At 49.2% G+C, this 14,183-nt stretch overlaps 1 protein-coding gene across 1 annotated transcript; it reads left to right on the forward strand.

Moving 5' to 3' along the window:
• The first annotated feature begins 3,565 nt into the window (after positions 1-3,565).
• On the forward strand, positions 3,566-13,404 carry C1QL1 (complement C1q like 1). The gene is made up of 2 exons (XM_020997782.2): positions 3,566-4,390; positions 12,566-13,404. Exons 1-2 carry the CDS (start codon positions 3,791-3,793, stop codon positions 12,743-12,745), a joined length of 780 nt encoding a protein of 259 aa, XP_020853441.1. The 5' UTR covers positions 3,566-3,790; the 3' UTR covers positions 12,746-13,404.
• Positions 13,405-14,183: the final 779 nt, after the last annotated feature.

Below are 14,183 nucleotides of genomic sequence, written 5' to 3' on the forward strand. Positions count from 1 at the left end.
GGCAGCTAGGTGGCACAGTGGATAGAGCACCAGGCCTGGAGTCAGAAAGATTTGAGTCCAAATCTGGCCTCAGACACTTATTGGCTATCTTACCCTGGGCAAGTCACTTAACCCTGTTTGCCTCAGTTTCCTCATCTATAAAATAAGCTGAAGAAGGAAATGGCAAATCATTCCAGTATCTTTGCCAAGAAAACCCCAAATGGAGCTTGGAACAAAGACCTGGAAACAACTGAACAATAATTAAAATCATCAACATACTCATTTGTAAAAATTTTGAGAAACGTTTATCATCCCCAGGTGAGAAAACTGATCAGACTGGTGAAATGTCTTGGTCAGGGTTACACAGTTAATAAATGAGAGTCAGGACTCAAACCCAGGTCTGCTGACTAAATCTAAGGCTCTTTCCATGACCCCCCACCCCCAAATCTAAAGGTGGTAGAGTGTGGCCTCCGTCTGGGGTTCAGAGAAAGAATTATGACCCAGGATCTCCAGATCATGATTGGGGCTTGACTGATTTGAGGATTTGCAGGCTCGGATCTCACCCAAATTAGTCAGTGATGGCCATGTGACACCAGACCAACAGGTAGAAAAGAAAGAGTAAACTGTAGGTTTTCTCTCCCCAGGGCATATGATCACCATCCTCTTGAGAGTCTCCAGTCCTGGAGGGTTCCTCTTTCTAGGATTTGGACAGGGCACTCACCCTTACCCATCCAGCTCCTTGGAGGCAGCAGAAACAGTGCTGGCGGCAGCTATTGGCCCAGGCTCGAAGGCCAAGATGGCTGTTAATTAAAGTTCTGGCACCAGATCCTCTCTGCAAAGTTTGAAGCCGTTATTTTCCACTCCATCGAAGCGGGGAAAATCCGGCTGGGCTCACAGAGACGCCAAGCCGAGCCAGAGGGAGCCATCTTTCGGGATGGGGGCTGGGGGGGGCACCAGAATAAGCTTGCTTCTCCTTAGTGGCATACGTTGTGGGGGCACCCCCCCCCAACACCAGCCTGGCTGAAAAGGGAAGGGCGGTCAGAGAGGAGAGATGTCTCTTCCAACAGCTCCTGGATGGAGAGGAGAAACAGAGCATCACACAGAAGTGAACTTGGGACAAACCCCAAAGGTTTTAGGAAAGAAGGAGGAGATTCTGAAGTGTCTGTTTGGGGTCATGTCCTCTATACAAGTCATAGAATCATAGCAGGACAGATCTGGAAGGAGGTTGAGAAGGTTTAACTTTAGAAAGTTACTTTACACAGAGGAGGAAACTGAGACTGTGAAGAGAAAGGAACTTACCCAAGGTCCCACAGCCACTAAGTGGTTGAGCAGGAAGTTGGACATCAGTCTCTTGACTTGAAATCCAGGGATCTGTCCAGTATTGAGTGCTGTCTCTCTGTGTGCTAATTACAACACAAGTTTGTTATCTAGTGCTTAAGTCAACAGCTCTTCCATTCCTACCCATAAGCCTGAAGCTCCAGGTAGCAACAACTAGGCGAAGTCTAATGGGGATTTTGTTTTCCACTCCTGATGGGAAAGGGTGAGTTCTTCTGAAGCCCTGAATAGCACTGCATTCCTTCATCTGCCGTTCCTTCCTGGACTTCACCCTAGCATTCAGCATCCCCATTACACCCATTTCTCTGGCACTTAGTCCCCACTTTGGGAGTTGAGGACAGTTTAAAATGTTCTCCAGCTCAAGACTCGAGGGAAAAATACCTGCACACATTTTAAAAGTTTCCAACCTTGGGACTAAACACCACACAAGCCATGTCTTCAGTGCACCCCTTTGGTCAAGGAGTCCAGAAATTCCTGAGAAGAGATCAGTTCCTGGGGAGACTGTCTTCAGGAGGGGGAAGGGTAGAGTGTAGAGAGGAGTTCAGCAACCGCAAACTCTGGTGATTTCCCAGAGACTTGATTTCTACTCCCTGGCCTGTTTGGAGAGGGCCTCTGGGGAGGGAAGGCAGGAGAGAAGGGCATTCACCCTTCAGCCAGGAAAGGAGGCATCGCTTGAAATGGCAGAGCCCCTGTGGGCAAGATAAACAGAGGGCGGGTGGGGGAGGCAGTAGAGCAGTGCAGCTCTCTGCCTCAAATAATGTGACAAATATTTTGATGGAAGGAGACACATCTCAGTTTGTGCAACCTAAACACTTTAATGCAATAGAGAAAAGGGGAGCAACCCAAACTTAATGGGAAAAAGGAGCTGAGTGATGAGATGTGGGAGGCTGAGGGGTTTGGGAGTGGAAGGGGTAGCTAGTGTGAGATTAACCCCCTTGAATACCAAAGGGTTTCCTCACTTGTAGAAGTTCTTTTATTCAGATGTTGGGGAAACAGATCAAATAGGTCAATTCTCTCCTGGGGGGGGGGCGGGATTTCTCCACTGACAGTAAGTCAAGGGGTGGGGACGAGGGTTGTGTGCCTCAGAGGAAAATAAAGAGGAAGAGTGGTGTGGCCAGTTTCTTGCTGGAAGCCAAGCATGGAAGGAGGGTGCTGGAGGACTGGAGGTGATGGGAAATGCCTCTCTGTCTCCAGAGGGCGAACGGCCCCATGGCAGATGTGTCAGCAACCTGACTGTCAACTCAGGAGATGAGGGGGCCTCTTCTAGAGCAGCCCAGGCTCTTCCAGAAGCACTCAGGCTGGAATTAAAGCTTTCGACTAGGTGCTGAGCAGTCAGGGCACTATTGATGAAATGTTGGTTTTCACAGCCGATCAGATCCAAGTAATCCCATCTCGTTTTCCATCTCTTCCGCACTGCGAGAGCCCCGGGCTCTGGCCCGTGCTTGTCGGACTTACCCAATCCTGCCTTTATCCCTTCTTCCCCTTCCCTCCTCTCCCTTCTCTGCCCTTCCTTTTCTCTGCCTTCTTTTTTCCCACCTGTCTCATTATCCCTCCTCCGCTATCCTCCTGTCCTTTCCTTTCTCAAATACAAGAAGCGAAAGCCCTTTGAGAACCTCTAAAGCTCGGCACAAATGGAAGCGGATTGATATCATCATCATGACTATCCTCGTTGTACTCATCACTCTTTGTCCACTTCAATTCGCACTTTGTAGTGTGCCTTTCTCTTTGAGCGCTCTCTCTCTCTCTCTCTCTCTCTCTCTCTCTCTCTGTCAAGAAAGACACTTTGGTAGTCTCAATCCTTTTTTGTCTCATGATCTCCACGTCCTTTTCTGAGTCTTTATTTACTGTCTTCCTCCCTCTCGGTCACTCTATTTTCCTGTCTTTCTCCCTCTTTCCTTCTTGTTATATCTGTCTAACCCCTTCCCCTCCCCCGTTTTTAGTCTCGATTTCTCCCTTTCTCTCTCTCTTTTTTTTAATGTGTCCGTTCGTTTCTTTCCTCGTATCCCTCGTACCACCCCCTCCTCCTCAGTCCCAACCCGTTCCCCCTTTCGGGAGGCGGGTCCCAGCCTCCTGCAACCCAATTGAACCCTAGCCCCGCCTGGTACTCTGCCTCTCCTCCCGCCTGCAGAGTCCGGGGGAGCGGCCAGGGGAGCGGCCGAGGGGGCGGGGCCCGGTCGAGGGGGCGGCGGCAGCTGTAGGAAACGGGAGGCGGAGAGCGGGCGGCGGCGCTGCTCAGTTCGGGCCGCGCCGCGGGAGGGAGAAAGGGTGGGAGGAGGGAGAAGGGCTAGGCAGCGCCGTGCGCTCCGCCCGGCCCCATGCCCGGAGATCCGCAGGACGGCCCCTGAACACGGGCGCCCCATTGGTGCCCCCCCGCCCCGTTGGCACCATTGCCCCGACGGCGCGACCGGGCGGCCCGGCGCTTGCTAGGCTCCGCGCCGGGAGGAAGACGCTGCTGGCGGCCGCAGTGGGAGTGGTGATGCTGCTGGTCCTGGTCGTGCTGATCCCCGTGCTCGTCAGCTCTGGCGGCCCCGACGGCCACTATGAGATGCTGGGCACCTGCCGAATGGTGTGCGACCCCTACCCGGCTCGAGCCCCGGGCTCCACCACTGCTGCACGCCCGGACGGTGAACCCCTGAGCGAGCACAGTGGCGCACCCCCGCCCTCCACTCTGGTGCAGGGACCCCAGGGGAAGCCTGGCAGAGCCGGGAAGCCTGGACCCCCAGGACCTCCAGGAGATCCTGGCCCCCGGGGCCCTGTGGGCCCCCCTGGGGACAAAGGTGAGCCCGGGAAACCAGGTCCCCCTGGGCTCCCGGGCCCTGGGGGCAACGGTGCCATCAGCACGGCCACCTATACCACGGTGCCCCGGGTGGCCTTCTACGCGGGCCTGAAGAATCCCCACGAGGGCTACGAGATCCTCAAGTTCGATGACGTGGTCACCAACCTGGGGAACAATTACGACGCGGCCAGCGGCAAGTTCACGTGCAACATCCCTGGCACCTACTTCTTCACCTACCACGTCCTGATGCGAGGAGGGGATGGCACCAGCATGTGGGCAGATCTCTGCAAGAACGGGCAGGTGGGGACCAGGAGAGTCTGGGGCTGGGCTGGACTGGGGAGAAGGGCAGGGTCGTGAGAACAGAGAAACTTTAGCACAGGGTCACCGAGGTAGGTGGGTATCTGGGAATGGGGGGGTGGGGAAGTGACTGGGAATAGGGAGTTCGGGCTCTGGTGACACGGTGTGTAGAAAGCACTGGATTCGGAGTAAGTACCTGGGTTTAGTCTTCTTTCTGCTGCTGTGACCTTGGGCAAGTCACTTCCCTTCTCAGGGCCTCAGTTTCCTTCTCTGTATAATGAGTAGGTTGGAGTAGATGATCTCCAAATTCCCTTCCAGGTGTAAACCCTAGAATCCGAAGAGGGGAACGACAGGTGGGCACTGAGAGTAAGTGGGGAGGGCCCAAGCGAAAGAAATCCTAGAGATGGGAGAGGTGGGGAGGGGGACAATTGGAGATAGGCGGGGCCAGAGGGCCAGGACAACAGGAGTGCTAGGAGTCAGGAAACAGGAGGTACTGTGAGCTTCAGGATGGGAGGGGACAATTAGAGCAGGTGAAACAGGACCAAAGGGACTTAGGGTAGCCAGGGCACACAGGTCATTAGAGCCGAAAACCCTCCCTCCAGGGTCCTATAACCCCCCGGGGCTTTCTAGCTGACCTTTCAAGTAGAAAGATACTGGGTAAATCAGCACCCAGCCCTGTCCCCATTTCCCAGAACCTAGCAAGGTAGTCCCCGTGGGAAAAGTTTGCCTCCCAGAGACAGGGTTTGTGGGTGTCTGAGCTCTGCTGCAGTTCCTCTCTCCTCCTTATTTGCTTAGGGGGAAGGGTGGCATCCAAAAATTCTGCCCAGGAGAGTCTTTTCCCTTTTGCCCACCTACCTCGAATCCCCTGGAGCCCATAAACCTGGGATCGAACTTGGAAATACAGGAAGGAGTTGCTACTGTGGCTGCCTTCTTCACCTGGGGGGAGAAGGGAAAGAGGAAGATCTGAAATTGCAAGCTTATAATGCCACCCCCTGCCTTGTCCCAGCCCCAAACTCATTCCATAATTATTCCTTTGACCCAGCCTGGGCTGAAATGTGGCTGTCCACTGACCTGGGGGGTAAGGTGTATGATCAAGCCAAATCCTCAGATTGTGGGGGTCCTGCCTCCTGGAAAGGGCTGTCAAGCAACTGAGCAGGGGAGGAGGGGACCTTAGCCTCAGATTATTCTTTTTTTTCTAATAGCCCTTGCCTTCTCAGACTGTGCCTGCCTGAACTGAGGCTCATAAGTACAGCTAAAGGTGGAGGGGGTGGATATCAGGATAAAGCCATGGTGGTGTGTTTGTGTCCCTGCTCAGCCTTTCTTATTCTTCTTTCATCTCTGCCCTCAGCTGCTAAATTGGGCAAGCTAAGCTACCCCAGGCCCCTGTAAGGGGTTAGCCTTGATTAGAACACAATTCTGCTTATTAATCACCAATAAAAGATTCAGCAATGTCACCTTTGAAAGCTGAGCCCCGAGTTTCTCCTTTTTCCCAAAGAAAGTTTGAATTTGGAGCTTTCAGGGGTTGGGATGAAGGGCTGTGAGCTTGATCTTTCCAAGACAAGTGAGATACCTACCCTTCCCAGCCCTGCCCCATCACTGGGTGGCCTTAGAGGAGGTGCCTAATGCTAAAAATACACTAATATCACTTATGGAGAAATAATGACAGCTTATTTCCATCACCAAACAGAAAAACAGCCTTACATCCAGGCAAGGGGCATGGTCTGGGCAGAGCCTAGCAAATTAAGGCCCTACTCTTTGAGATGGCATATGGGGATGGGGGGGGGGAAGTTCAGGACCAGTGAATGACTCAGGGAAGCAGCCAGTGGGGGAGGAGAAAGTCCTACCATTTCGACGAACAGACACCTTTACTCGTGTAATCATTGCTTACAACCCTACCCACACGATCAGTCCCTAGACCCTGGCACAAACCCTGACACACACTTCTCACTCCAGTCAAGCTGTCCTTTTGTAACTGTTTATGATATTCATTCTAACTAGGTTGGGAGGGGGACCTAATGTGATGTGCTCCAAGCCAGCACCCTCTCCACCTTCTCCCTTCTAGAACAGCTCTGGATGTAGGCACTTGGGACTAGCCTCATGGAAAGATACAAGAAGAAGGCAGAGACAGGAAAAAGAGCAGAGATAGGAGAAGGGATAGGGAGTGAGGATTGGGAGAAAGCAAAGAAGAAAGGGACGAGGGGAGGAGCAGCACATTTAGGGATGAACCAATAGGGAAGAGAAATTCTTTCCTTTTCCCCCTGGGTCTCTCCCTAAGCATGAGAGAAAGGGCTTCCAGTCACTCTCCAGAAGTCTTCATTCTCCTCTGCTGGGGGTGTCATCCTGGATGCTCTGGGCAGGCCATTCATTTCTGCTATTGGCTACTTCTCATATCTCTGAGGTCCAGCCTGTATTTTTTACTTTCCATTCATGGATGCTCGAATTTCCCTCAAACCCTCCCATCTCCCTGACCACCACCCCATAGCTCTGAACTCTCAAAGGGAAGGGGTGGGTAGGTCCTTAGACCTGTAGACTTAGGTGGGGAGGCTGAGGGTAGGGGGAAAGGGAAGAAGAAAGTGTTGGTTCTGATCCCAGCCGTGTGTCAGGCAATGCAGTTATAATATAGAGGAGTTGTTGCACCACTACCTAGGTCATTTTCCAGGGGCTAATGAGAAGGCCTTTAAAACCTTGGAGTATATAAAGGAGTGTGGAGATCTGTTGGATGTGGGGCATAAAAAGGAATTTGTCACCTTCGGCTAGTATTAGTTACTAAAAGAAGAGGGATTCTAATTCAGCCACTGTGTGACCTTGGGCAGGCTGTTTCCCCTCTCTGGGCCCCAGTTTCCTCTTCTGAATAACAAATGGGTTGGACTAAATGATCTCTAAGGTCCCTTTCAGCCCAGAAATTCTGCAATACTGATTCTAGAAGGATAAATAGTTTTTTTTTCAAATAGGGAAAAGGGAAGAATTTTTAAATATGATTTTTAGAAGAGACTGAGGCAAGAGTTAGCTTAATAGAGGAAGACAACATAAAAAAGATCTGGCCTGGGGCAGCTAGGTGGTGCAGTGGATAGAGCACCGGCCCTGGATTCAGGAGGACCTGAGTTCAAATGTGACCTCAGACACATAACACTTACTAGCTATGTGACCTGGGCAAGTCACTTAACCCCACTGCCTAACCAAAAACCAAAAAAAAGATCTGGCTTCTTTCCTTTCATCGGTTCAGGAGTGTGTGTTTTGCCCCTAAAGCCCAAAGGAGGATTCCGCCATGACTGGTAACCACAGGTGAACTATGTCAGAGTCATGGTCCCAGAATCCATTTAAATAGTGTTGTTGGAAGGGAGGCAGCCCCAGAATCTCTCCAAAGCAATTGAAATTCATTTACCCTGTACTGAGGTTAGTTTACTCATAGTATTGCAGTAGAAGACTAAGAGAGGCTTCCTGAGAAGCCACTCTGTACATCTAGGCCCTTAGTGGGAACTGCCAACTAAGGGAACAGAGCGTCCACTTACGTCCATTCTCCAGTGGCTGGCTTCTTTAAAGTTCCTGCTCAAGTCCAGAGCAGGTGAATCTCAAATAAGCATGCTGACCAGTAGTGGTTTCAATAATACCACAAATGCATGAATTCAAAAATTCCTGCAAGAAATATGATTAGGCTGAGTATCTCTTTCCAGTGTTGTGTCTGTGGAGCTAACTGATCCCGCTAACATTGTTTCACCTTTTCATGGGCCTAATTCTCAACATCAAGCTTTCATTTTAGACCCAGGATAGGAAGGGACCTTAGAGGCAATCTAGCCCAACCTCTCATTTGACAGATGAAGTAACTGAGTCCCAGGGAGATTAACAGACTTGTCCAAAGTCACCCCATAGTAAGTTTCAGAGGAACTATTTGAACCTAGATCTTTTTACTCCAGAGATCTGTATACACTGCCTCCTGTTTCTCAGTTTCCCTTCCAGGGAACTGGTCAAAAGGAGGTGACCTCAGCCCTGCAAGACTTTGAGGCCAGTGGGACGGTTGCTACAAATTCCCTGTTCTCTTCTTCCATGGGAATCATGGGATCTCAGATTTGGAAGGGACCCCAGAGACCATGTAGCCCAACCCTACCTAAGCAGGAAGGGGAAGCATGAACTTGTAGTCAGGAAGCTATGAGTTCAAATCTTGCATCATACACTTATAGCTTAAATAAAACATGAATAGCTTTATGATCCTAGGCGAGTCACTTAAACCTCTTTGAGCCTCAGTTTCCTTATCTGTCAAATGGGTATTGTTTTAAGGGTCACACGTGATAGTGTATGTAAACTTTGCAAACCTTAAAGCCTTATGGAAGTGTTAAGTTTTTATTATATTCTCTACATTATCACCAACAAGTGGTCATCCAGCCTCTACTTCAACATCAGGCATCAAGTAAATGGGTCTTTTCTGTTCCCTTTCCTGATCTCCCTCATCATTTAGTAATCCCAAATCCCTTCATCCTTTCTGTCTCTGGGGTCCTGATTCTTTTTTTTTTTTAAGTGAGGCAACTGGGGTTAAGTGACTTGCCCAGAGTCACACAGCTAGGAAGTATTATGGGTCTGAGGCCAGATTTGAACTCAGGTCCTCCAACCTCAAGGCCAGTGTTCTATCCACTGTGCCACCTAGCTGCCCCTGGGGTCCTGACTCTTGAGGTTCAGTCCCCTGTCCTTTGGAATAGGACTAGAGCAGTACAATCTTGATGCCTCATTAGATAATTAGGATAATTTCAAGAACAACCATGGTAATTAATAAACAATAATCATAATAATTCTAGATGCCTGTCATATCACCAGGAGATTTCTAATGCAAGATTATCATATCATTCATTCAGCAAATATTAAAATGGACTTGGTTATTAAAAATACACTGTCTTAATAAGTTAAGGCCGGATTAATCTGAGTAATAAAAATAAATATCAGCAATGTATTAGCAGAGATAACAACATGCATACACAGTAATAAATGACACTAAGATCAGGGAGATAACACCAAAAGTTAGCTGCCTATTTCTCTGGAGTGCTCAGCATTTCCAAAACCTTTCCCCAACAATAACGCCCCTCCAAAATCCCTTATTTCTTTATCATATCAAAAATCTAAGCTGAAAGTGTCAGTGGTAAAAACAGAATCTTCTCCTCCATCTCCCAAATGCAGAAACTGAGTTTCCCCACCCTATCCTAATCATCCCCTGCGCTTAGCTCAAAAGTGATTGTGAAACCAACCAGAACTTTTTCCAGGCACAGCCTGGAATGTGTCAGGGAAAAGGGACCAGAATTTGGGTGTTTGGACACTAAATGAATGGCATGCAAATATATGCAGGTGCATTTCATTACTGACCTGCATAGAAGGCAGTCAGTTCTCTGGCAGTATTCTCTGCCCTTTAATTGGCTACCTTAGGATCATAAATTGGAAGGACAGTAGATTGGGGAGAATTAGGGAAAGGAGCAGATCAAGAGGGACCCATTCTGCTCCTTAAAGGATCAGAGATATTTCTAAGGTTATAGGCAGGAATAGTGACTAAATGCTTGCCTTGTTTCTACGAGGTTGGCACTAAGATTATCTCATTTCTCTCCACATCCTGAAGTGATTCCTGATCCTGGGATTCAGGCTCAGGGTGACCACAACTGTTCCAGGAAAAGGCAGAGCAGGAACTCTTACCCTAGGCCTCAGTTAGAATCCCCTACACCCAAACACATCTCCTATAGTCTAACACAAAGAGACATTTCATGAGAGGGAATGCAGAACAGGGAAGAGGGTGAGGGCAGCCCTTCAGAATGGACAGTGGGGAAGTGGTTACCCTTCCTTTTGTCATACCAGCACGTGAGGGTTAGGGAGCATCAGATACAAGATTTCCCCAAACTCTTGGTTCACTTTTAAGCTTAATACCTCTAGGGATAGCTAGGTGGTACAGTGGATAGAACACTGGCCCTGGAGTCAGGAGGACCTGAGTTCAAATCAGGCCTCAGACACTTGACATTTACTAGCTGTGTGACCCTGGGCAAGTCACTTAAACCCATTGCCTAGCCACCTTCCCCCCAAAAAATTATCCAAGCTTAATACTTTTATACAATGCTTCCCATATATCAGTTTCCCCTCTAGGGACCAGATCAAAAGGAGGTGACCTCAGCCCTGCTATTGATTGAGGGTAGTTGGACAGTTGCTGCAAATTCCCCATTCTGTCCCCTCTGTAGAAATCATAGAGTCTCAGAATTGGAAGAGACATCAGAAGCCATCTGGCCCAATCCTACCTAAGCAGATATAGCTTTAATACCTTCAAACCATGCCAAGACTTTGGGGACACCCTGTATTATCTCCCTTTGTCCTCACCTGCGGAGGGTAAGCAGTGTATTATCCCCATTTTACTGATGAAACAACTTGCCCACAGCCATATATCTAGTGAGTTGCACAGTTGGGACTCCAACCCAGGTTGGCTGATTCCAAGCTTAATACTCTTTTCAGTTGCTTAATTTGCCTTCAAAAACAAAGAACACAACAGACTCAGGATCCTGAGATTTAAGGTCTCAAGATGAACCAGAGAGGGAGAAAATATACTGGCATACCCATTTCCTGCACTGAGCTGCTGAGGCCTCACTCCCTTTTGTTGTCTGTTTACTTCTATCCCTGAAAGGAAGAAGGAGCCAACTCCAAAACTGGAGAATCTTAGAGGGAAGAGACCATCTGGCCATATCCCTGGCCTTGGGTTAGGTAGGGCCTGCAATGGAGGAAACTCCTCAGCCACATTCCTCAAATATGAGGTGTCCCTAAGTCTTAGTATAGTTTTAAAGCTATCTTGAAACTAGCATCCTCAATTACCCAAGCAAAAGAAGATTCTATCTGAACCCCAAAGTACAGCAATGAGTAGACCCTGACTTATTTGGGGGGGGTGGGGAGAAGGCTCCCTTACCTTCCTCTGAATTATTTCCTTCTGATAAAAGAATTGCCTTTTGTATGTGTAGTAGTGGAAAGACCACTAGACTGGGAGTCAGAAGAGCTGGGTTCTAGTACCTACCACCAACTAGTAGGTAAAACTTAGCTGTGTTATCATAAACCTTGAACCTCAGTTTCTTCATCTGTAAAATGGGAATAATAAACACATGTTCTACCACTTCACAGTTGATAGTGAAGATCAGATGAGATTCAGTGATGTAGGCAAAAAGCCCTTAGTTGACTGTAAAGCTATATATATATATATATATATATATATATATATATATATATATATATATACACATATATATGTATATGTATATGTGTATGCATATATACATATACATACATATGGAAGAAATTATTATTGAATGGGAGAAATGATTAGGAAAGGAATAAAGATGGCTTTTCAGCTACAAAAGCAGAATGCCATCCCAGTCCCCTCTTCAAGTACTTGGGACTTTGGGGGGAGGGGAGGAGAAGAGAAGAACTGTAAGTTTTTCTGGTTCCCTCCTCCTTCCCTGTAAGTAATTAGCATCTGAAGATAGAATAAAGTACAACAGAGCTAAAGAGGGCCTAGAGATGATCTGGTTCAGGGTCCTCTGTAAAATAAGGGGGGCCCATGAAACTATCTGCAAGTCTCCTCTTCTGCACCATCCCCCATCCCCACTCAACCACCCTGTCAAGTCAAAGAGGAAGATTCCATCTTAACTCTAAAGTGTAGCAAAGAGTAAACACTGGTTTGGGTTTGGGGGGGGGTTGCTTTGTTTTGTTTTGTTTTTTGAAGGCGGGAGGGGATTGTTTTCTTCCAAATTATTTCTGTCTGCACAAGTAAATGAAAAAAATATTGGAGATCAGACACCTGAAGGAGGGAAAAGAGGGGGCCATGGGGATGCTCTGCCCCTTTGTCTTCCAGAGGTGCAGCTCAACTCTACGCGGAGCTAACTGCAAGAACTGTGACATTCATTCCCCTAATTTCTCTCCCCCCATTTTCTGTCCCTCTTTCCTTCTCTGTCCTCCATTCCTTCATCCTCTGCCTTTTTTCCTTTCTCCCTTTTCTCTGTTCTCCCTTCTCTTTTCCTCTGCATCCCCCACCTCATCCCCTCTTCCTCTCCTCTGTGTTCTGTCTCTAATCTTCTGCCCCTCTCCTCTCTGTTCTCTGCCCCCTTTCCTTCCTCTCTCTTCTGTTCCTCTCCCTGTGTCTCTCCCCCGGTTTCTGTACCCGAACTCCACCTCGGCACCCAGGTCCGGGCCAGCGCCATCGCCCAGGACGCTGACCAGAACTATGACTATGCCAGCAACAGCGTGATTCTGCACCTGGATGCTGGGGACGAGGTCTTCATCAAGCTAGACGGCGGCAAGGCGCACGGCGGGAACAGTAACAAATACAGCACCTTCTCCGGCTTCATCATCTACTCCGACTGAACCCGGGCAGGGCGGGGTGAGGGCAGGGCGTCTCTCCCTCCCTTACGCCTCCCCGATCCCTTCCCACCTAAGCCACGCCCGAAAGGCAACCTCAGAGCTACCCTCACACCTGGACCAGACGGGTGGAGAGGGCGGAATGTCCCTGGTCTCTTTTTGCCTCCTTCCCCGCCCCCACCTCCCCAGCCAGACACCGAAAGGAAAGGAGGGGCTAGGGGGGTGGAGGATGGAGGCAGCCTCAGCCTGCTGTAACACCTGGAACCTTAGGGGCCACCAGGTGCGCGGCCACAGAACAGGGCCCCCGGGTAGCTCCCGCTCACAGACAGCCCCTTTGGTCCCTGGGCTGTGAAGACCTCCACCCCTTCTGCACTGTATATATGTATAATACGACTGGATATTGTCTCGGGAGTGCCGCGTACCCCTCCCAATTCTCCTAATCCCGGGGGAAGGCTGGGGAGGAGAAATTATCAGAAAGGTAAGCCTCTCCTCTACAGAGGCTCCTCCAGCTCCCTGACTCTCGCTCCGGGGAGGTTAAGGTGGGGGGTGCCCCAGACAGCCTTCCTCATCTCCCTATCCTCTTGCCCCCAGCGATACCCAAAGCCCCCGGCCCGGCTCCGCCGCGCCCCTTTTGACCAAAGCTATAATAAAAACACACACGTCCATCCCGTTGGCTCCTCCTCCCGTCGGCCCAGGGGAGGCTGAGTGAGAGAAGGGTGGAAGGGGGCGCGGTGTGGCCTTGACCCTGACCCTTGAGAGATGGAGAAGAGGTGAAGGTGAGGCCTGATACCTGAGTGACAAGCGAATTCTTTGTGAAAGCAAGAGTTTGCACCAGGTGATTTCTTCCGGCGCTGATCTATGGTTCAAATGATCTGGGCTTTGACAACAGTTTCCTCTTGAGACCCAAGATACTGGAGAGAAGCACACTACTTATTCTCCTTTACCCTGGCAGGGCTTCTAGAGATCATCTTGTCCATTCTCTGCCTTTAGACCAGAGCAAACCCATACAGATGAATGGGCCTTCTGCTCATCTTGCAGGGGTCCTATTTTTCCCCCACAACCAAAGAGAAATGTGAGTCATCCAGGGCAAAGAACTCACATGGGGAGATACACAAAGGGAGAGAGGGGTGTGGAAGTCAGTTCTTCCACCTAAAGAGATTATTTCAGTTATCAAGTCTAAGATAGAACATTTGGCCATTTAAACCCAACTCCACCATCAGCAGGTCCAGTCTGCAAGGCAGGAAAAAAAAAAGTCTGGTACAGTGGTCAATGCTATTGTCATTACTCCTCATTCTTTCTTTTAAAGAAATTACTGATGCCCTTTGGTTTCTATATCAATTCATTTCCAGATATATCCTCACCCCCCCCTTCTACCTACCCTTTCAGGAATACATACATACATGCATACATATATACACACATATGTGTGTGTTGCCAGTGTACC

The sequence above is a fragment of the Phascolarctos cinereus genome, unplaced genomic scaffold (genome assembly GCF_003287225.1).
Source record: "Phascolarctos cinereus isolate Bilbo 61053 unplaced genomic scaffold, phaCin_HiC Scaffold_5;HRSCAF=322, whole genome shotgun sequence".
Taxonomy (NCBI): Eukaryota; Metazoa; Chordata; class Mammalia; order Diprotodontia; family Phascolarctidae; genus Phascolarctos; species Phascolarctos cinereus.